The sequence below is a fragment of the Lutjanus erythropterus genome, chromosome 19, assembly GCF_056507025.1.
Source record: "Lutjanus erythropterus isolate fLutEry1 chromosome 19, fLutEry1.hap2, whole genome shotgun sequence".
NCBI lineage: Eukaryota > Metazoa > Chordata > Actinopteri > Lutjaniformes > Lutjanidae > Lutjanus > Lutjanus erythropterus.
In genome coordinates this window covers 5094756-5119282 of record NC_139335.1, presented here as the reverse complement: position 1 = coordinate 5119282, position 24527 = coordinate 5094756, and the positions used below count along the sequence as shown (strand labels likewise).

At 41.0% G+C, this 24527-nt stretch overlaps 1 protein-coding gene across 2 annotated transcripts; it reads left to right on the top strand.

The window, feature by feature from the left end:
• The first annotated feature begins 619 nt into the window (after positions 1-619).
• Positions 620-24103, top strand: foxk2b (forkhead box K2b). 2 transcript variants are annotated; one of them, XM_084743770.1, is made up of 9 exons: positions 620-1123; positions 12664-12858; positions 14946-15099; positions 16137-16283; positions 16406-16599; positions 16913-17115; positions 18985-19236; positions 20528-20728; positions 22502-24103. In XM_084743770.1, the coding sequence occupies exons 1-9, from the start codon at positions 831-833 to the stop codon at positions 22726-22728; spliced, it is 1866 nt and encodes a 621-aa protein (XP_084599896.1). In that variant the 5' UTR covers positions 620-830; the 3' UTR covers positions 22729-24103. The 2 variants fall into 2 exon arrangements, with proteins under 2 accessions (XP_084599896.1, XP_084599895.1); XM_084743769.1 differs by having other exon boundaries at positions 22499-24103.
• The last annotated feature ends 424 nt before the right edge of the window (positions 24104-24527 follow it).

Here is a 24527-nt window from a genome sequence, read left to right as displayed (position 1 = left end):
CTGGATCCTGCAAAATGATCAAATACACGTGGTTGTTTCTTGATCCGAATATAGGATGAGTCGGTGATATCGATGCATGATCATATATAGTCGATCATCTTTCGCTGTAGTGATTATTGTGACAGATTGCACGTGTAAACTGGTTGATCCACTCCTTTCCTGTGTAGTTGGTAACATCCTCACCGCTTCTTACCTCTCACCGGGCAGCATATGCGCGTATGGTCGTTTCTAGAAGGTAACCCCAGACCGCCGAAGGCTCTCGCGAGAGTTATCATTTTAACCCAAATAAAAGACTTTTCTCTAACCATAACTAAGTTTCCATTATCTATAGACCTACTAAAAATTTAATTACAGCGTTGTCATATTATAAAGCATAACTATGTAAGTATAACATACACAAGGAAAACAAAGCTTAGAAATCTCGCGATATATTTAGCGGGTTTAGAGTTCCGCTCTAGAAACTGCTTGCGCGTATTGCTACCCATCAACCGACCTTGAATGTGTCCTCGGATTAATTCTCACGCGTGATTGGTCGCAGCCGCGGAGCTGCATCGGCTTCCAGGATTCTTATTGGCGGAGCGCGCTGTCAATCAATTGACATCCGCCCGCTGCCCCGTTTGGTTGGATCTCTCCGCTACCCTTTCTCTCGGCGGTGGGTCGGAGCCGCTGTCCCTGGCCTCGCATGTTCCCCTCTAAATTCCTGTTTTGAATTTGATGCCCCTCTTGTAGATTTGCTCAATTTTCACGCCTCTGAAAGGCCACGATAGGGCGCCTGTACATCGGTGTTTTATTTGTCCCAATATTTGGCGTTTAGAGACTTTCCCCCGAACATGGCCGTGGTGAGCGGATCGTCTGGGCCGGTTGCCCGGCTCGAGGGCCGTGAATTCGAATACATGATGAAAAAGCGCTCGGTGACCATCGGCAGGAACTCGTCTCAGGGCTCCGTGGACGTGAGCATGGGCCACTCGAGCTTCATCTCGCGGAGGCATCTGGAGATATTCACTGCCAGCGACGACGGCACCGGCAGCGGAGATTTCTACCTGAGGTGTCTCGGTAAAAACGGGGTGTTTGTAGACGGAGTGTTCCTCAGACGGGGCGCCCCTCCTCTGCAGCTACCACGAATGTAAGTTTCTCCTCCTGGTGAACATGTGGATGCTAGCGCTAGTAGCCAGCCAGGCTAAAGTTAACAGTTAACAACACTGGGTTTATGTTGGCCAGCAGGGTCGAGGGGACCACGTGTTTTAGCATGTTAGCAAGAACTCCGCATCCTGTTCCCAATGCCATTTTCTTTGTTGACATTTTTGTTAGCAACAGTGTAAGTTAGCCGCCTGCTCTTATTCCACATTCCCTGCTATGGTTAACTTATGGTTAGCCGCATACCACAGTGTCTGGAGCTACTTAGCTAAAAACCTAAGCTAGCTGATAGCCATGGGAACGCTATTGTTGATATTGACCAGTGGTAGTCTTTTCTGTCACGTGGGCATTTTAAAGTTGAAAATGTATGTGTCGTGATACTGTAAACATGCACCCATGTTGTCATGCAAACATGTTAGCTAGCAGTTAGCTGCTGCTTCTCTGTAGTTGTGAATGGAGCTCCTCTCGACCCCTAAACGTAAACAAACCAGTCCGTCCCCGCCCTGCCGGCTCACAACACCAGAGCCTGTGGGACCTTTGGCCTCCATTCAAACCAGCCGAAGTCCTGCTAACCAGTGTATTTCACCAACACTAACCACTGAACAACAATCGGTGCATTATAATTTATTTTAAAATTAAATAATATGTTTTTGCTAAAGAGTTTGGTGTAGGTTTTAGAAGTAAGCTTCTACACCCTCCCACTGTTTAAATGTGTTGTTGTGACAAGTGCTGCTACCTAAACAAACATTTATCACACAGAGGAATCTATAACCCTGATCTGCACCAGTGGGTTGTAAATCTTGGAATCTGTTTCCCAGTAAACATGTGCTGCTTGGTTTGGATGTACGCCATGTTTGAGTGGCAGATACAGATAGTTACAGATAAACAACAGGTTAGTAATAAATTGCTTTGGATTAGATATGTAGTAGTGCTGAAACCATGAATTGCAACAGGAAATTAATTGTCACCTATTTTGATAAGTGATTAAGCTGATGTCTTTGATTAGAAAATAATCACTTACCTGCTACAGTAAAAGGTAAGCTAATCTACAACATTGTGATGCATATTTCATTGTTTAAGTCAGTCATCAAACAAAAAAGTCTTTGCAATTCCTCAAATGTGAAAATTTGCAACTTTTCTTTTTTAAGTTGTCGTACATTGAATTCCCTTTTGGTTTCGCCTGTTGGTTGGGTAACAGTTTCATCAATGTGGCAAGAGGCAAACATTACTTTAACTGTTTTGTGAAATGTAAGAGATGAATCAGTTAAATGAAACAAAAGTAGGTTAAAGAAAATTTGATTAAATTCTGATTCCGTCTCCTTAAATGTGAATATTTTCTGGTTTATTTACTCCTCTCTGAGAGTAGATTGAATATTTTTTGGGTTGTGGACAAGAAGTCATTTGCAGACGTCATCTTGGGCTCTGGAAAACACTGATTGCCTTTCTTTTCTGACATTTTATACACTGAACAACTCATCAGTCAAGAAAATATTCAACAGATTAATTGATAACGAAAATAATTACTTGCCCCAGACCTAGATTAATTCAGATTTGGGTTTATTGCCAGCTAGGTTTACACATACAAGGAGTTTGCTTGGGTGATATTGGTGTATAACAATGATCATATTAAGTGCAAAAATGTAGGAAAAAATAAAAGGCAAGAAATGCAAACTGAGAAGCATTAATAGAAAATTGACAATAAGAGCTGAAAATGATTTTGTGCAGGAATGTGCAAAATATTGACTAGTATGAGTTCAATGTTGACAGTGAAAACAATCATTACTTTCACATACAGCATTGAAACTACAAACCAGAATGAGAAGATCACCTCTGGTTGAAAAATAAAACAAACCAGTTTGTTTACATTTCGATCCGACAGATTTTTGGGGGATTTGAGCTTGCCAGAAAAGTGGTTGCAGTTTATCCACTAAAGTGACTTGTAATGTAGACAAACATACCGGCCTCTGCCAACACTGGCCAGACTTCCCACACTGCTCACAGCTATTGTGCAATCCCTCAATGTGAAACCACTTTTTTTCTTTTTTTTTTAACCAAACAAAGAAAAAGCTTGTTTTGACCCGATGCAATTTCGGCATGAAAATACTTTCAACAGCTGAATATTTTTGTGTTTTGGGGATCATACCTAAATGAGTTTCTGTAGTGCTCTAAGCCACGTCATACATATACCAGTGCATTTCATTATGTAGGCACCACAAGGAAGAAGGAAGGAGCAGCTGTGGTTTCAGGTTCTGGTATTGATCAGGCCGAGTGCCAATAAAGAGCTTTTAATCAGCAGCAGCCTTTACTACATGCACTTCCATAAGTAAGACACTAACGTGCGTGGACTTGTGTGCTTTAATGTAATCCTCTAGCTAGAGAGGACACTTAAACGACCCTCACCTTCCACAGTAAGACGGGTTCAGCTTAAGACTGACACCATGAGAGAACTCGCAGAACTGTGGCCCAGAGGACGGCTCGGTTGTATTCCAGGGATTCCTCTTTGGTGATGTAAACAGACTGAAATGAAAAGAACGGCCTTCCCTTCCCCTTTCTCCCTCCCCTCTCTGTCCTCTCCCACACCCGCAAATTCTCTTCAAGTTGGTGCTCTTCCTGTCTTGCCGTCCTCTTTTGTTTACATTCTTTTTTTTTTTTTTTTAGCACCGTGGGTGGGGGTGAAAATCAAGTGAAAGTTTTCAGTCGAACACACTTTGTTTGTTGCCATCCTTGCGGCTTAGCAGCATAGCAACTAACTCTGCATTTTTTTTGTTTGTGGAAATCGGTGATCGTTGTTAATGCAGGAGAAAAAGAGGGTTGAGAGAACAGGCTGCTGTGAATGCATGCTGTGAAGAGGATACTCAACAACACTTTCCATACCACTAAGTCTCACTCAGACAATTAAAAAATGTCTAATTATGAATTAAAAGTGATGTGTTGCATAATTAATTAAGTGGTTTTGTGATTGTATAGCAAGATAAGGCCTGTTTACTTAATCTTTGATCAGATATTGTCAATCATAATGAACTTTCTCACTATATTGAGTCTCACTCTTCTCTACTTAGATAAATATCTGGGCAATAACTATGTACTGAAGGGAAAAAAGCATTATTTTTGTACTGGCACTGAAGCGTGGTCATCTTTTCAGCACCATCATCTAAAACAAACAAAACTCAGCCTCTTCATCAAACAAGTTTGTCATTGTTTGGTCCATTCGGATGCAAAAATGCCCAGCAATTCGCTTGGACATTCGCTTGTCAAAGCTTCTCAAATGTGAGTTTCTACATCACTGTGAATCGAATCTGTGCGTTTGGCACATGTAACATGAAATTCTTAATTGAAACAACAACCAGTAGATTAATTGAGTGATGGTGAAAAATTGATCAAAATTGATAAGTGAGCATTTATAACCACTAAAAACCTGTTGCGATGGTAGTGGGGAATGATCAGGAGTTTGACCCTCTTCTCAGTAATATACAAACGTTTAGTCTTGGCCTCACACCAACCAAAATGTGTTCATAGCATAGAGTATCAAAAGTTTTTTATCCAATTTCTCATCAAATATCTATTCCATCTTGTTTACTTAGTCTTTATCAGATAGTTCCTGGCATTATCTGGAGACTTTGTTCATTTTAGCGAAATTTGGAAACATTCTTAAAAGGTCTTTTTGTTTTAATACAACATTAAGTAACTCCAACTTCCTCTTATTTTTATCAGTTCAAATAACAAACCAACAAATCTACTGTATGTAAATTTAACACTGTATAGTGAAAGGAAAATACATCTTAATTTTGCTGTATAGCCTATGTTGTATAATGATGAATAAATCTATCATGTACACGGGGTTGACAGAACATGCATATACACCTCAATCCAAGGTATTGAGAAAAGTGTTGTTTTTTTTAGGGAAGCCCAGACTGATTGGCTGATATTCAGTAAAAATGTGCGATTGCAAGATCGAGATTAATACTTGCTAGTTGCCTATTACAAAAAACAATCATTAATTAAAAAACTTGAGCCAATTATCAGCTATGGTGGAGTCACTTTCATGTGGTAATTACCGTAAATGAGCATGTCACCCTAAAATGATTTGTAGATCAATTACTCATTCAGTCTTTCCTTGATTTCCTGAGGAATTTTCCCCTCACATGCCGATGCCTCTATGTAAACATAGATCAAGTCCAATACATGTTGTTCAGACTTGTTGAGGTTGATGGCAGCCCCGGTTTTAACTAGTAAAATGATATCAAAACATCTGTTTCAATACTCTAATACAACTCCAAGTCTCAGTACTTTGAGGGACCTTGGTAATCATTTCTGGCAGAAATTTCTGCAAGTAAACTAGTACCACACATCTGTGGCTAAACACTCCCGTGCCTGCAGCTGAGAGCAACAACCGCAGGTGTGTAATGTAGTCCAACACCCACCTCATGGTTGCTTGTGTGCAGTACAGTCACACAGCCTTTGGAGCCACTACAAACAGTCAAACTGCACTGCTATACAGCCGCTGTAACAAAACCAAAAAAAAAAGTTCGTGATCGGCCGTTTTCCGGCTGATATGCCTTAAGCTTGTGGAGCGTTTTCACATGCGTCGTTAATCCCGAGGCTGGTTATGTTAGAGGTACCGGTCGTATTTGAACTCGCCACTGTTCCTGATTATATGCTGCCTTCAAACTGGCTCACATTTACCGTGTTCGAGAGAAGAGCGCATGCGAACGCCCGTCTCTTGAGGTATTCATGACTTCATGAGTGGAAACTGTCCAGAAGCTCTGAGTGCACACGTCATGTACAGGACTTCCCACAGTTACAGGCTTCTAAAAATAAAACTAGTTTTTCATCAACTGACTTTTTTAATAGATTGGTTGAAGAGGGAAGTTTTAATTGTTTAGACACATATGTTTACAACAGATAAACATTTCAGCCAAATAGTTATAAGTAGACCATTAGACTCAAAATCCTAAAAGTCTTAGATATTTAGTTAAATTTCCAAAATGTAAAGATCAGTTAATCACCTTCCTTGGCTTTCACTATACAGATGTAATTGATGATCTGATATTTAGCTCCTCTCACCGTCCACAAACCATGAAACCTTTGCAACGTTTAAGATCTTCAGAACAATGTAGCTCACGATGTTGTGATGGCAAATGGGGAGCAAAATTGTCATTGTTATTCCAAGAAGAAGAAGTGAGCTCGTGCAGATTTTCGACAACTATCAACCTTAGTTTCTCAAAATATTGCGCCCTTTCCTGCTGATCAGGTCCTACACTGTAAGTTTTAGCAGCTTCCACAGGTTTTCCTGAACTTTTCTGTGGTTTGGATGTCATGAGTTAGCCTGAACTGAATATTATTATAATAATCAATTCTGTTTACATCTCAGTATCTCTGAAATGGCCATGCATCCTGGTCACTGACCAAACCGTGACGTCAGTACAATAATTATGACATGAGATGATCTGGTTGGCTTCCAACCTCTTCTTACTTGAGGAAACCTTTGAATATCTTAGACTTGAAAAAGTTAGCGGAAAACTTGGTCATCCTTGTTAAAAATCTCATAATATATATAGTCCTATAATGTACAGTCCAACAAATACTGTCTATGTGATGTACTGTATACAGTCCTCATTGTTCAATATTCCCTCATCAAAGTAGCTCTAATATTTGACAGCTGAGCTTGTTTGTGTTGTGGCTAACATACAGCAGTGCTCGCTGACAGCACGGTGAACCACAGAAGAGAATAAAGGAACAGGATTGTTTTTGATATTTTATTATTTACTGATATATTTAGATATCACTGTCCCCACTCTGTCAGTTATACAAAGGCACCAGATGTTGAGAAAGGCTCTGATGTTATTTTAAGGATCTTCCACAACTTTTTCAGATGCACAGCGAAGTCTCTACCCTTCCTGAAAGGGTGTTTGGAGGGCACATGCATAATGAAAGCGACTCCCCTCACCAGTCTGGCTCCGGGAAGTGTTTCAGTCTCCTCCTGTGAGTGGCAAAGCTAATTTGAGATGTAGGTGTCGGGGAACCAGTTCTCTCAGCAGATGCCAGCTCTGCGAGGGCCCGGCGAAGGAAAAAAAAAAAAACTGCAGTGCCTGGCACTCTTTAACTAAATGAAAACCAATGTGTGCCTGCTCTGTCTCCAGGGTGTCGGGCAGCCTAACTGGTTTAGAGGAGTTCCTTCTATGCACCGATATCTGTGAACGTTGAAGATTTCCCCCGACAGTTTCCCTTCATCCGTCAGATAAAGTCTACAGTCTTCCAGTGATGAGTCTGTTACAATCAAATCCAAAATATTTTAACTACAGGGAAGCAACCTTAAAACTTGCTCAGTTTCTGTTGGCAGCAGCCTTGCATTCCTGAGTCCATTTTGTTGGTTGTTGTAGTTCTTCAATCACGCTGCATTTCAAATGGAGAAACAAATGTGGCCACAAGCAGCAGTGACCGGGTCCGAGCACACTGCGAGCATTTGGCTGTTTGTTTCTGATGTGATTCTCAAGAAGCACTCGAAAACACACGACATGCATGAATTGTCATATTGTTGGTAAATTGGCCACGGCAGCGTGGGAATTTGAACCCTGGACGATTGTATCCCCAGAGAAGGTGACTCATTGACTGAGCCACTCTGGAGACGCAGCTTTGCACACACCTTCTCACAAGTCGAGGCGATGACATCAGATGTGCAAAACTATAAACTGTGCAAAAATGCTTGCAACGGTCAAAGTTTTGGTTTGAAAAACATCACGTTTGGACGCAAATGTTAGACATTTGTTCTTACACTGAGTGAGGGTTACACATTTTGTACATGTAGGATAGTTGAAAAAGTTCATATTTGATTAGTTATTATTCATTCATGAAGCACAAACCAAGTTCTGAAGAAATAGTACACAAAACATAAATTGTCAGTTAATGTAGTTCAATTCCAAATGGCAATTAATTGATAACTCATCAACACCCCTACTTTGAGCAAAATGTGTGTATAGTACAAGTTCCATCAAGATATTGAATATCATTGCAGACTCACTGTTTGATTAATCTAAACACCATTCAGAGCACTTTATCTTCCATCCAGAGAATGTCTGTGTCAGTTTGGTAGCACTGAATGCACACTTATCAACATATAGATTTTAATTGATTACAAATATTTAGCAAAATATAGGTTGATAGGCATCTTGCCAGTGATTCTTTTTTGAAGTTTGGATTGTGAAATGTCTAGAAATTTAGATTTGTTGTAATAAACCATGACAATTTTTATCACTCATTACCAAAATTCATGTATCGACCAAGTTATGACCCGTCATCCTGCAAACAGATTTCTGTACGAATCCATGCAGCAGGTTATTAGATATAAACCGTTCTGTGCAGCAGGGTGTGGACGCAGCACCTGAACATGCACATGTTTGGTTGCAATTACTTAGGCCAATCTGGGTGTAGCTTATATGGATAGATTCATCTGGAAAATCTGGGAAAATAATTTTGTTTCTGAGACGTGGTTTAGAAGTTATATGTCGCAACAACGTTTGTGTTATGGCACCACCTTCTTGCCTTTTTTTAAAATGTCTGAGTAGTGGGTTTGATTTCCAACCTGTCTGCCGAATGCGGAAACTGTAGCTGTAATGGTTTCTGAGGTTGTTTTAGAAAAACAATCCAGACAAATACAAAAGGACCCCTTGGACCCCTCATGATAAAGATTCAGTCATTTAAAACGTCACTGATGATGATGATGATTAGTTTTTATACCCCTTAGAATGCAACAATAAAAGGCAGCGGCCCGTAAAAGTGTATAGGTGTTCATGACACCCCTCAGTGTATGGAGTGCCATTTTAGTCAACTGGCTGGGGTACCAGGAGCCAAACTTGGCAAGAAAACCACCTCGGTACTGTAATCCCTGTTGTCACACTGGCCTGGTCTTTGAGGCCGTCTGTTTTGATTTTACTGCTTTTACTGATCTTGATCTTTGAGGTAACCACATCCCGTTCATGTGAATATAACAGACGGAAATAAAAAATGCTCGGGATTGTTGCTGATTGTTGAGTCACACTCTCAGATGTACAACACTGATTTCTTGGGTTGCTAAAGGATCTTGAGCACAACAAAATAATAATATATGAGCAGAGTGCAGGGTTTCTGCAGAAGCATTTTCACTGCATGTTTGGTCGGAAAATCCTTTGTAGTTTGCTTTTAAATAAAAAGCAATTTCTGTATTTATTAAATTATACTGACATTTATTTAAATGGACTTTTGTTTATGTATTTCTTCATTTATTTCATAGGCATATGTTTTTAGTGTTGACTTAAATGGCATTCCATATGTGTCACGATCATCTGTAACTGTACAAGACAGGGCTGTTGCCTTTTCAAAATATCAAGTTTGAATGAATAAGAACTAACGCGTAATTCATTCAAATGAATTCAGAAGCAGCCCACAGAGTCTAACCCCACATTACGCCGCAGAATTGATGTGGTTTGATTCATTTGTGTTGCCTCTGCTGCCTCAGTGAGTGATAAGATAAAATGTGACTTTTGCAGGCTAACAAATGTTTGAGAGTTTTGATTTTTAACATGCACACATAACAAGTGTTCCAATAAGAATCCCTTACTTTTGTTTTTTCTTTTACTTTTCGCAATTTTAACCCAGATAAGTATTGTGTGGGACGTTTTACACGCTTGTCTTGTTATTTATCAGCCGACATATATGCAGATACTATTTTAAGCTTTTATCAGCCTGACCTTGACTGATGGAAGTTGTTTTTCATATTTCCGTTTGGGCACCTTTATCGATGATCTTTCCACCTGCGGTGTTGAATCCAAAACACTTCCTCACGTCAGATATCAGATGGTCTGGTGTCATGGTATGAGGTGAACAACAATAACACAGTTTACACTGGCAGCAGGACAAGCAAGAGGTCTGTCCTAGATGCAGAGGCACCAGATTGTGTTTAAAGCGGCCTCATTGGGCCACAGGTCAATACAACAACAACGTGTTGCTTTAAAGGGAACATGAAACACGTCTGTTTTCTGCAGTGTGCTGAAAGTCATTGTGGAAAATGTAGGAAAGGTTCACAGGATGTTTAGTAAAATAAGTGTTTTGGTACAGGTGGCTGAGAAAACAGTCTGATTGTTTTGATTATTAATTAATAGGGCTTCAACTAAAGATTATTTTCATTATCGATTAATCTTGATTATTTTCTTGATTGATCGATCAGTTGTTTGTTCCATAAAATGTCAGAAAATGATGAAGAATGTTGATCGGTGTTTCCCAAAACCCAAGATGACTTTTGCAAGTGTTTTGTTTTGTCCACAACCCTAAAGATATTCAGTTTAGTGTCATAAAGGACTAAAGAAAAAAGAAAATATTCATGTTTATGAAGCTGAAATCAGAAATTTTCTCTTTTTTTCTTAAAAAAAAACCTCAAACCAATAAGTCGGAAAACCAGATTAATTGTTGCAGCTAGAAAATGACAGAAAATGGCAACAAACATCCAATCCGGTTTCTTGGAGCCCAGTGTCACGTCTTCTTGTTGCTTGTTTTGTCCGACCAACAGTCCAAACCTTAATGTATTTAATATACAGGCAGAAAAACAATCCTCACATTTCAGAAGCTGGAGGTTGTCAGTATTTACCACTTTATACATAATACATCACTAGAATTATTGCTGGTTTGTTTTCTGTCAAAATATATCAACAGATAAATCAACCAGTGCATTTTTAAGCAGCAGTAATCCTAAAAAATAAATGCATTTTGCCATTTGAGGCACGTTTTCTGTCTATTGAGGCATGTTTATGATAGAGTGCTGAGGCTACTGTGCTGTAAGCATGTCTTTTCTATTTACCACCCCACCTAATTTAGGCCTGTCCTCTATTGAGGCCACCACTCCCTCAGAAGCTGCTCTAACAGGGTTTCTGCAGGTTTCAGCTAGTCAAATTCAAGACTTTTTAAGACCATTATTAACGTAAAAGACCTGTTTCTCATCCACATTGGCTAAAAGTATATTACTCTTACTAATTTTTAGCCTATAAATTAATCTTTTAATGAAACATGTCAAACCAAATCATATAAGATTAAGACTTCTTGTTGGATTGTGTTGCGTTTAAGGGAAAATGGAACAAGTCCCTGTTCTCTGCAGTGTGTCGGAAGTCACTGTGGCGAATGTAGGAGAGGTTCAGAGGATGTTTGGTAAAACTGAAATAAGTGTTTTGACACAGGAGACAAAAAAAAGTCAATCATCCACTATGTTTTTACGAATCATTTAATCTTGAAAGTGTGACAAAAGAGCAAAAATGCCCAATTTTGTTTCTTAAAACCCACTGTCACACCTTTATATTGTTTGTTTTGTTCAACCAACAGTCCAGAATGGGGCTGCAAGTGAAGATTATTTTCATTGTTGCGTAATCTGACAGTTTTCATCATTTCCAGACATTTTGTGGACCAAATAAATAATAGATTAACTGAGAAAATAATCAACAATCATTGTTTCCCAAAGCCCAAGATGACGACAACTCAATGATATTCAGTTACTGTCAGAGGAGGAAAGAAACTAGGGCTGAAAGGTTTTGAAAAAATATCTAATTGCTATTATTTTGACTGATTTTGCAGTTTCAGTATGGTTTGATGGGAAGGCCAGGACATTTCTGCAGTATGACAATATCTAATTTAAAATGGTAGTTTGACACACATTCTGCATTTAACACACAGATTGCGCCTCCTGCGGTTTGAAAATTGCTGTAGTCCATATTGTGATCTTGATAAAATTTCAATTAATTGTTCAGCCCTAAAAGAAACCAGAAAATGTCCACATTTAAGAAACTGCAATCAGAGTATTTTGCCCTTTTTCCCCCCAAAGAAAAAGAAATCAAATTAATAAATTATCAAAATAGTCAGCAGTTAATTTAATAATTGATGTAATGGTTGCAGCTCTGGTCCTAAACCCAAAGATACTTAACATACAAACAGAAAACAGAAAAACAGCAAATCATCACATTTGAGAGCTGGATGTCATCAAAATGTATTATTTCACATTTGATAATTGATTAGAATTATTGCATGTTTGTTGTGTATCAAGTAGCGCTTTTTTAAGCACCAGTAACCCCAGAAAAGAAATGCATTTTGCTTTCTAATTGTCGAGATAGTGCTGAGGCTACTGCGCTGTGAGCATGTCTTTTATATTTACCACTCTGCTTAATTTAGGCCTGTCCTCCATTGAGGCCACCACTCCCCCAGATGAGCCACACCAGAGCAGCTCCAGTCCTCTGCAGCGCACTAAAGCACTGCTATCTAATAAATCCTCCGGTGTTTGCTGCTTCCAGCAAAGACTTGGAGGAAGGAGGCAGCTTCATCAAGCATCAGTATTCAAATTTAATTAACTTACACGTTGTCTCTCTCAGCTAATTAAAGTCAGCCAGAGAATCAGCAAACGGCTCCACCACAGCTGAGGTTTATGCGATGTTATCAAGCGCTCGCTGATTTGAGTTCAATGAGTGCGCCTGTTTAAAAAAGGAAAGCTTTTTAAATCTTGTGTCTGTTTTTCTATTGCAGGTGCACTTTCAGGTTTCCCAGCACAAACATCAAGATCACATTCACAGCCCTGTCCAGTGGGAAGAAAATGAAGCGCGAAGCTCCAGAGTCCCCAGTGAAACCAGTACAGCCCCAGATCTCCCCCCTGACCATCAACATTCCAGACAACATCGCTCACCTAATGAGCCCCCTGCCATCGCCTACTGGCACCATTAGGTACTCAATACTGCAAATCATTATGTATTCACAGACTCGAAACAGGCAGTCGGTGACTTTTCTTCATGTGACTGTCAATTCACCTGCAACTCAGATGATTTCACTCAACAAATTAGTTTAAACTCACAGACGGTTGTAGGTCCTTTAGCAAAGTTGAATTAGCATTTAGCGTACAGTAATTTCTCTGGTTTGAGGCTAGTTTGAAGATCAGAATTAAATTTGATCAGTGACCTAAAGCGCCTGGTTTCACCAAATGGCGTATAAATAACAAGCCAATGTTTTTAAGGTCCGGTGTGTAAGATTTAGGGGTAACTATGGACGCAAAATGGGAGAAAAGGACGATGATGTTCATAACTATTTTTTCATTCATGTATAATCACCTGAAAATAAGAGTTGTTGTTTTTTCGTTACCTTAAAACAAGCCCTTTATGTCTACAGTAGACGCAGGTTCTCTTCCATGGAGGCCACCATGTTGCATCGCCATTTTTCTACAGTGTCCCAGAACAGACAAACCATACAAACACTGGCTCTAGATACAGACCTTCGTGTTCATTGCTAGCTTTTTTTCTCCCCTCATTCTGGGCTCAGCGTTAATGTTTTTGCGGGACAGAAATCTACCTGCCCAAAGTTAATTTTTATTTGCCCCTGTGCAAACGGCTTATTAATCATCAAGTGTTCATTTTAATGATAAGCTTAGATTTAATTAGTTCTTTGATGCTATTTAAGGGGGATTTCATGTCATGATTGACAGCTGAGTCCTCTAAAATAAAATGTGCTGGACAAAAGAGCGTCAATTTACACACAAAGAAATTACAACACGTCCTTAAAAGTGGCGTGCTGTTTATGTGCCACCCCATGAGATCACTTTAACCTAACTTCTTAGGCCAGAGATATACTTGCTGTTTAACCATGCGTTTGTATTCGCGTATGCATAGTGTAGATTTCTGAGGACGCACACAACCATCGCTCCAAATAGACGCAGGCAGCTATGAAGCACAGGGATGCGTAGGGGTGCGAATGCGTAGTTAAAAGCAAGTATATTTCCAGCCTTAGTTCAATTTTTTTAAAAAGTGTCAACATGTTGTACTTTTTAAAACCTTTAAAACTTTTTATACTTTTTAGGTCATATTTTCTAGCATGTATTAACATCAGACATTGATTGCCGTCTTCATGTGACAATGATGAAATAAGTCCAGGACAAAGTTGTCAATAAAACAAATTTTGTAAGTCGGGTTGTTTTGGTTTCAGAGGAAATTAGAACATCTTTCCATCAGTTCTGTAAAAGCACAATTTTCTGAATTTTTGTTTCTATATCAATGCGTGGTGGCAAGAAGTTACTCTCAAACCCCCCACGCTGACCTTGGCGTGTCAGCTGACCTTGACATGACCACTATACGGTGATCAGCTTAGGCTTAGTTCAGCGACTGCAGGGCTCAGAGAGGAGGGCAGCTCCATCTCAGACTCTTAGATCCTCTCAACCCCTGATCTCAGCCAGATGGCTGAAAACCAAACAGGCTTCTTCTGTCATAAGAAGCTCATTTGTAGGTTATATGATATAATGTATTTACTGCTGGCAAATAAACAGTCGGTCCAATGAAAGGGGCAGCAGGTGCAGCACGTGTTCCTGAATCCTGAGCTTCTGCCTCTGTGTTTGGTTTACCACCATATCTGCAGTCCCCTGAGTGCTGAAATGCACATTAAATGCACATTAAATATGGAAATTGTCCTTTACATTCATCCCCTGGTTATTCAGGCTATTAACTGGATAATTAGACTTGATTAAGGTTTGAATGCATTGTTGCTTTAGGCCTGATAGTGGCTCCTAAAGTGACTGCAGTGTTTCCAGACAATCTGGGAGGTTGGGCCATTAGCATAGAAGTCGGCCAAAAGCGTGCCACTGCAGCACAGACTGCGGATGAGCCGAGCCAGAGAACATAACTGTGGCCCTTCTGGGACACGGCGGGCTAGTTATATTTTAAGCACTTAATCCAAACCTATTGTTGGTTGTTTATATTTGACTTGGTGTAAATGATCTTTACAGTGAGTTTCTTGGCAGCTGACAGACATGTTGTTGTGTTCTCCTGCAGTGCTGCTAACTCGTGCCCCTCCAGCCCGCGAGGCGCAGGCTCGTCAGGCTACAGGATGGGCGGTCGCATGGTCAGCTCTGCAGAGCTGCAACTTATAAATGACAACTCCCAGCCTGAGAACGACAAAGACGCCTCCGGAGGGGACAGTCCCAAGGTGAGAGCCAGACTGAGGTCCAGTCACTCTGTCGGGGGAAGTCTTTCACAGCTGACCTTTAGTTTGTGATTCTCTTCAACATTCTTCACTTACTTCACTTTTTCTCTGCCCTCTAATACAGTCAGTGTTTGTCCAAAGTCCTGAAAGTCTGGAAAATGATTGCTTGTAACAGCTTGTTGTAAAGTTGATGTCTAATTTTCAACTTAATCTGGTGTTTCAGCTACACCAGGGATACTCAACTTGCTTTGCTCGGGGCCCACTTGTACAGATTTACAGGAAGTTACAGACAACAAACTTTAATAAAATTATTTGTCATCTAAAATGATAAACTAGGGCTGCAACTACAGATTATTTTCATTGTTGATTAATCTGTTATTTTCCATATTAATCGGTTAATTAAGCCTGTCACAATCTTGTCAATTCAAATTCTTTCATGTATGGATTATTTTTTTTATCATCAGTCAATTTTTCTCCATTAATCAATTCATAAAAGGGGAGAAAATATTCAGAAATGTCGATTAGTGTTCCCCAAAGCCAACGATGACATCCTCAAATGACAGAAGTAAAGAAACCGTCAACTGTTATCAAAATAGTCGATTTAATAATCGATTAATCATTGCAGCTCTAAAATAACTTTTTCTCAGCGCTGATTTTAACATTGACCCATGACTGTGCCTGATATTAGCAACTTTGCATACAGCAAGTGTCATTTGGCAAGTAAAACCCAGTGGTTTAGGGTTGATATGAGATGGCAAAATAAAGACAATAATTTTGTGAGTATAGACACACACATACAAGCAAACGTCCTCACCAGGCTTACACCTGGCAGAGATAATGATCAGATTAATCATTAGTGAGAATAACTTCTGTGATTTAGGCTGTATCGTCTGTGAATATCTTTTCTCAGGCAGTTTTAAGTGCTGAATTACTTATTTGACAGCTGAAGTTGTCACCAGGACAGGGTGTTTTCTGGGCGTCTGGACTCCGTGGTGTTTCTAGAGTGACTCATAAATGTGCATTTCTCCTCTGCTCCGCAGGACGACTCTAAACCTCCATACTCCTATGCACAGCTGATAGTCCAGGCCATAACACTGGCGACGGACAAGCAGCTCACATTAAATGGAATCTACAATCACATTACAAAGAACTACCCCTACTACAGGACTGCAGACAAGGGCTGGCAGGTGAGCTCTGGACTCGTGGTGGTCCGTCGGAGGACTTGGAACCCGATGGTAGAAATATAACAGACCTGCTGCAGAGCCTCTGCAGCTCTGTAATGATAAACTTTTCTCCCTCTCTGCTGCAGAACTCAATTCGTCACAATCTGTCGTTGAACCGTTATTTCATCAAAGTGGCGAGGTCGCAGGAGGAGCCGGGCAAAGGTTCGTTCTGGAGGATAGACCCGTCCTCAGAGAGCAAGCTCATCGAGCAGGCCTTCAGGAAACGAAGGCCCCGGGGCGTCCCCTGCTTCAGGACCCCACACGGACCCCTCTCCTCCAGGTCTGCTTTCACACCACTGTCACACTGCCCTGCTTTGATTCATCAACACAGATTATTTTTTAGCTTTATTTCTTATCAGGTTTTTGTTTAAGATAGATAAATGAGATATCCTGTCTGAACCAATGACTCATGGTCCTATAGTTTCTGTCTTTTTGCATATTTTTGCATTTTGATGTGTCCTTTAATGTAAATTTAATAGGACAGAACTAATGTAGCAGTTAATTTAAAAACTGCTCCCCATACTGCGATCATCAGTCTGAATACCAACATCGACACATGAGCATGAACCTGATTTTGTCTGTCTGACCCTCAGGAGTGCCCCGGCGTCTCCCAATCACTCGGGGGTTCTCTCCGCTCACTCCAGCGGCGTCCAGACCCCCGACAGCCTCTCACGAGAGGGCTCCCCTGTTCCCCTGGAGCTGGAGACCTCCTCGGCTCCTGCCCCGACCTCCACCACGGCGGTCCAGCCCAAACTGGCAGTCATCCAGGAAGCACGCTTTGCACAAAACACACCAGGTATGAGACTCTCCCCCGTCCCTCTGTGTGTTGTCTGATTGTCTGTTTCTCTCTCTCAGACAGCGGTTTAAAGTGTTTCTGGTTTTTACTGGAGCTTCTGTAGATGCTGATTCTGGCTTTGGTCCTCAAGTCTCTGCCACAACATGTTCTCCATGTTCTCATGTCTCATTGTCAAGTTGATAAGCTTTTCTTCAAGAGGCGCCATCACTCACATTATCTCCGTTCACCTGAACTCTTTCAAAGTCGTCTTTCTTTTGCTGATGAAATATTCGAGAACAAAATCAAATGAGCAAATTTCGCTGTAAAACTGTGACAAGGTTGTTAAGTTTTATTGCCACTCACATCCTGTGTTGAAACACTTTGTCTCCAGTTAAAATAAGTACAGATCTTGTTAAATCCGCCTGGTTCTTTGCCAGTTTCTGAACAGCAGTGCTGCACATGAACAGCTTATTTTGGCCTTTGACAGTATATTAGTGATCAGAGCCACCGCGACGTCACACACTGGTTTGTGGACTACCATTTTGAAGCCTCGAGTTTGCCATTATGGGGGCTGCCATCTTGGTTTTTTGCAACCAGAGCATGCACAGTACTGACGAGAGCGTAAAGGTGGTAGGTGACATCCTGTGACTTGGGTGGTGCTCGGTCCTGGCGTGTCCATTCAGCAGGAAATAATGGTGACCTGCGAGGTTGCGATCTTTTTTGTGTTCTCGGGGTGTGCCATGTCATGTAATTCCCAATATAATGTCGTAGTTTTTGATGATGTCAAAAATTCCTTTTGCAACAATGGCAATATTACGACTTGTTGACAGAATAATGTCATACTGTCACACTTTGCAACAACAAGTTTGGCTGAAAGTAGAAGTAACATTGCTACCAGCTCTAGAGGAGAGAGTCGTGTCGGTGGCAGTTTGGTTACAAAAGATAAGATGCACAATAAACCACAGTAATATCTAAAAAGTGCAAGAAGACTGTGACAACAGACGGAGCAATAAAACAAACTAATTTCACCATCTCAAGCAGAAGCAACTGGTTGGGTACTTTCAGTATTTTGTCATATTGTCAAGAATGTTTTTATCACAAGAATACCCTGAAATATTGTGATATTGTTCTACGACCATACAATGAAGAAACAGTGCATACAGATCTTGCAAGAGTTTCCCAAGTCTTGGACTCCCTTCTAGACATGACCTGGCTGCTGGGTCACCGTCGTTCTTGTTTTACAGCCGAACGGCACGCTTAATTATGTTTCTAAAAACATTTTAAGTGAGAAGTATTTGCCATATTTGATTGATGCGGTCTAGTTTGACAGTGTGATCAGAGTTTCCTGAGCCCTGTGCCCAGGACAGTCTAAGAATGACCTGTCAGTCACATGGTAGCCCCCCCATAAAGTATACCCTGCTTCATTGTGCATTTTGCTCTAAATGGGACCATAATGTACAAAATGAATAACATGCTGTATCAAAGAAGACGAAAAGAAGAAGAAAAAGAGATTGAGACCATAAACTCATTAGAAAACTGTTTACTGAGGTTGTGCATGAAGTGAGAAGTTGGGTCATTTTCATATAAGACTCAATACAGTCTGACTTCTTTTTGCAGCCACTGGAGGCGCCCCCTGCTGGCTTTTAAAAAGGCTGCAAGTGCAAGGCACTTCTGCATTGGCTTCACTTTTCAGATCCAGAATCTGTCCACTTCTTCCTCTTCTGCCAATGGTTTTGACATGTTTGACTACTGACTTGGAAACAACCTCAAACAAATGACATTATCTACCATGAATGTAAATACAGACAGCTCCCTGGTTTGTTTATTCTGCTTAATAACAAATAAACCTCGGGCGATTCCTGTGTGTAAATATTGCACTTCTGTTTCCAGGCTCGCCTGTTAACAACCAGCCGGTACTCATAGCAGTCCAGCGTCCGTTACCTCAAACCATCAAGCCAGTGACCTACACCATGGCCTCCCCAGTGAGCACCAGCACCTCCCAACCCGCTGTCCAGACGGTCCACGTCCTGCAGCAGATCCCGGCGGGGTCCCTCAGCCCCGCCACCGCCGTCATCGCCCAGCCAGCTACCATCATCAACAAGAGTGAGCTGCAGGAGAATGGAGAGCACACAGAGGTCAAAGGTGAGACGAGAGGGGAGTGTCTTTATCCTCAGTGCCATCAAATGCTTGATCAGTCTCCTCAAGTATTGATAAAGTATTATTTTGGTATGATAGCTCTGATGTTATATTGTGGCTTTTCCACTGGTACGTTTTGCTAGTTATTATGAAAGTTGCTTTATTAGTATAAACAAATAACTAATCTGTAAAGCAGTTCCTTTCAGTGCACAGAATCCAAAGAATCAGTTCATTCACTGAATCGTTCAGTGTTTGACCAGAGCTCTGACTCAACTTGCTGACTAGTGAAGTACGAACCATCATTTGTGAAGAGTGAGCTGAGAATTTAGTTGGATGCTACTCGAACTCACAGGGTGCACGCTTGGATATAAGTCTGCCATTGATCGCTTGTTTCAAGCAGCATCTGCTATCTGCGTCAGTCCCTGGGAAACAACAGCCACCTCCGTGCTGCAACTTACATGCAGAAAACAGCAAATTAGCACCTGGGATGCTAATAGTACAAACCTAAACAAGCTAAAAGCTGTTGCCTTGTCTTTGGCAGTGATGTAGTCATTTTAATGCCAGAGCTCACCTCCTGAAGTTCCCCTCTGACACTATGCTGCAGCAGCACCGTCACTGCATCCTGGGCGTAGCTGCGCTCAAGACATTTGTGATTGGTTCAGAGAAATGCAAACAAGGCAGGGCGTTTTTTCCCCTATAGCAGGATGTGATACTGTTTGCAAACTGAAAGCTCAGAATATTAACATACTATGTATGGCATGCATATTTTCCTACACCTTCTTGATAAAGGAGGGAGAGGGACAGAGGCGGACTTCAGCTCCTCAGCATCTGTGTGCTACTCACAGCTCCTAATTCACTGTGCAGTAGGTTCAGTGAACAAATCACTGAACGTGCATCATGCACGTTTGTTTGCACCTGACTAAAAACTCGGCTGAACTGACTGTGACCAGATCGTTTCAGGAAGTGATTCATTTCAGTTCGTTTACAAGAGTGTCGTTCCTATGAATGAAACTTTTGCGAACAACCCAACAGTAATTGAAACAACCCTAGAAACAGAACAGCCTGCACATAATGAACTGTACCACTGTAATGAAAATGAGACGAGAGTAATGATAAAAAAGGGGGGAAGGATGTGGAAAAGCTTTCAGTAACGTTTTCAGTTTTGAATTTGAGTCACATGACAGGGCCGTTTTTTTTTTCAGATATGATTTACTAATATTTGCACACATGTGCCACATATGAAGATTGAGACCGTCCCCCCTCTCTGATTCATTTGTCTGATTTATTTATTTATCAGTCAAAGTGGAGACGGTTCCCACCATCACCTCTATAGGCGGCTCCAGTCGCATCATCCAGAGCACCCAGTCAGCCACTCCCCTGCAGACTGTTACCATAGTGCAGCAGGCCCCCATGGGTCAGCACCAGCTGCCCATCAAGGCCATCACACAGAACGGCACCCACAGCATCACCACTGCCATCCAGGGACCCGCCAGCTCAGGTAAGAAACATCACACACTGTATTTATTTTCAGGGGTTTTAATTAGATGTTCCCATTTAGCTACTGTTTGTCCCATTATGATTTTTAAATAGTTTCAGAGCCTAAAGAGATGTCTTCAGATCGCCTCTTTTGTCCAACAAGCAGTCCAAAACCCAAAGAATCAAATCAGCTCTAGCTAATTTTCTAGATTCATCGTATAGAGAGAGGTGATTTCTTGTTTTGTCTGTCCAAATCCCAAAGACGTTCAGTTTAATATGATATAAAGCAGGCTGAAAAAGAGGCTGAGCAAAGCATTTTTAGGTGAACGATTAGAGGAATGATATGAAGGCAAAGTTTTCAAAATTGCCTGAATATGATCAAACCATAAACACCTTGTTTATTGTCGACATTTTGTGAGGGGAAAGAAGGTAAACTTTACTCAGATTACAACATAAAATCGGACAAATGTTTATGGTTTATAAAAGTCTCCTCTATAGCATAAAAACATCCAAGTGGTGATTTCCTAATCACACCCTGGTACCACTTTTGTGCATGGCAAATTACCACTGATCTATATAAATCTTGGCATTAACATCAATTTAAAACAAAGTTATTTAAAAAGCACATAAAATAGCACTTTTATATTGCTTTCCAAATACTTGTGACTGGCAAATTGGCACTAATTAACAAAAATGTTGGCAATAATGTTAATAATGGTAGTTTTTAAAGAAAACATGTTTTCATTGCAACAATATTGCAAGAAAATTAAATAAGTATTAAGTATTTTTCAATACTTTCCAACAGTTGGATTTCTTAAGACTTTTGATATGTAATAAATGCCACATTTATGAGACTAGAACAGCTGAAAAGTTTCTTTTGCCGTTTGTTTGAGGTCATGTCTCATAGCGCCTGGACTACATCCTGTCCTGGCAGCAGCTGAGGCCGCCGCACTCCCACACTCCTGCTTCTACATTTTGGCAATGCTCGAAAATTGAGGATGTCCCGTTGACAGTAAAAGTAGCACCTGGAACACAAAGATATGCTGCCTGAGACACATCTGGGACAGAATGAAATTTTTACCTTTATCCGGCACATAAAATAATATGATTGTAATTGTTTGTTGATCAAACATTTATCATCCGTTTGGCCGGCAGACAAAAAAAGTTAATTTTGCACCTGTTTTGCTCTGTTTGCAGTGATCCATTTGTTGATCAATCAATTAGAAATAAACATTAATTTAACCAGTGAATAGAAGAATAATGAAAACTGATTATGGCCAAACACAGACAGAGATTTAATTTTTTTCCAGTCATAACAAAACTTCCATGGTGAACCAGAGCGAGTCATTGAAGTCATGTTAGTACCTGAAATGATGTTATCGTGTAGAATGAAAAAGAACTTCAGTCTGGACCAGTGGTTGTTAAGTCAGTTTAAAGGAGTAGAAGTCACTTCTGATTGATTTTCTAAACATTTCTTCACTGCCTCTGTTAAAAGTGATGTTTGCTCAGCTGCTGTTAATTTTACATCATGCATCAACGGTGTTATTTGCTTTACCAACAATAAATGGCTAAAACTAACAGTGCAGACAGTCTGATTTGTTTCAGTTATTCTCCTCGCCCCTACTGGTGTAAAAATATATTGCCAGTGATCATCCTACCTGCAGCAGTGATAAAATAAAACCACGTCATGACCAGTTTAAGTTTTATGTCAAGTGCTCACATAAAAACACTGATTATCCTGTTCATTTCCTCTATTAAGCCACGTCTTCCTCTCTTATTTCCTCCTGTCCAGCAGCTCCGGTCGTGGCGAGCCCCCTCCACCTGCTGGCGACCCACGCCTCGGCCTCGGCCTCCCTCCCCACCAAACGACAGAACGGAGACCAGCTGGCCGGAGAACAGCCGGACGCCAAGCGCATCAAATCGGAAGACGAGGCGGCCCCGGCCTCCTCGACCCCGGCTGCCGCCGCCGGGGCGGACTCTGACTCGTCGGCAGCTAATGACCCGGGCAGCCACCTCAACTAGTCTGTACCACCACACACCACACGACCCCCCTCCCTTCCTCCACCACCACCACCACATTCTCCTCCCTCCACGGTTTCTCTCTCTCGTCCCTGTCGTTCGTTTTGTTTCTCCTCCTTCTACCACTGACTCCTGAGGTGCCAAACGGAGAGGATTCTTTTCTTTTTCAGTTTCTGTTCTCGAGCATCAAAAGGAAAAAAAAAAAAGTCCACCCCTTTAAAGACTGGAATGTGGGTTGAGAACAAAATAAATGGGACAAAGACGAACTCGAAGGTGTCCCCTGTGAGCCACTGAAACAGGAGAGTGTTGGACTAAACCAAGACCACAGGAAGCCTTAACAACAATTAATCCTTAAGAGCTGACCTTTGACCTCAAGAGGTCCGGCGGGGAGACTCCGCTCGGGCTGGACGCCACCTTTCTGTCACATCTACCTCAGAGCAGATGGGAGACTCCGGCAGCCAGCAGAACGCATCCTCCCCCGGACCCGTCAGGACGAAGGGACCAACCTGAGCGACGAGTGTGACGAGCATTCAACGGTTCAATAAATAAAAAAACAACAAAAATAAACGGTCATTCAGAAAGGGATCAACTCGGAGCCAATATTCCTGAAACTCTGGCAGCTAGCCTCTCACAATACTGACCTTCCTTTATCGCAGCTGTACGTAGATATGCAGTATTTTGTTGTTCAAAATGTGGAGCATAGGATTTTTTTTATGTATTTTCACTTATCTAGATAAGTAATTTAATTAAAGGAAGCGTACAAAATGATGAGGTCGATGACATTTCGGTGACTAAGTTAGAAATCTCACTTTTTTATGTGGACTTCCTTTTCTGTTCGGTGAAACAGTGTAATAGTTTTCGTAACCTTTTGTTTCTTTTCCCCCCTCGTTCTGACACATATCCATATGAAATTTGCTTAGTTATACCTACATATTTTAATACTTGCACAGATAACCGATATAAGCATATGAAATCTCCATGTGTAGTTCCAGATGTTGACCTTTGCATGTATCCGACAACAGAGACGTTGTTAACTGTAAATCGAACAGAGGAAAAAAGACCTGCTTTGTCCAAACCAGACCTGCACTTGATTAAATGTTTGTGTTTTCATTTCCCTTCTTCTTCTTCTTTTTTCGTTTTCCTCCCACCTTCCTCCTCCTCCTCCTCTTCTTCGTCCCTCCTGGCTGTGTTGACGTTGTGGTGTTGGCAGACCCCCCCCCTTCCTTTTCGGCTTGATTATTTTACTCTGTTCCGGCGACCTGGCGAGTCTGTTTTCTGATTGTACACGTTCCAAACAATAGTAAAAGAAAAAAAATTGATGTTTGTTCTGCTTCAGTGGAGAAATGCTTTTTTTAAAATAAATTAATTTAAAGCCCTTTTTTCGTGTCTGTGTCTTTTGCTTCAGCTTCTGAATCCTGGTGGAGTTTTTGATGCTGGAAAACAAACAAACAACTGGTGGTAGTTCCACTCTCCTCCACTGGGAGGCAGTGTAGGATTGCTTTTAAGGCTGTTAGAAAAACAGCAGATTTATCCTTTAGCACAAGATGGCTGCATCCTAATAACACACAAGTGAAGCAGGAACATTTTTTGTAGTTTTTATTAGGTGACTTGTCAATCTAGATGCAATTGAAAAATATTTTTTCAGATCATTACATGATTTAATGGGTCCAGCGTACTCTTCATATCCGGGGTCTCAAACTGCCGTCCTGGACTGTTTGTTTTTCTGTTTTGAATTTTTTTATTTCATACCAATTTAAACTGTTTGTAGTATTGGAACGTTGAAGTGGCCTCCCAGTGACATG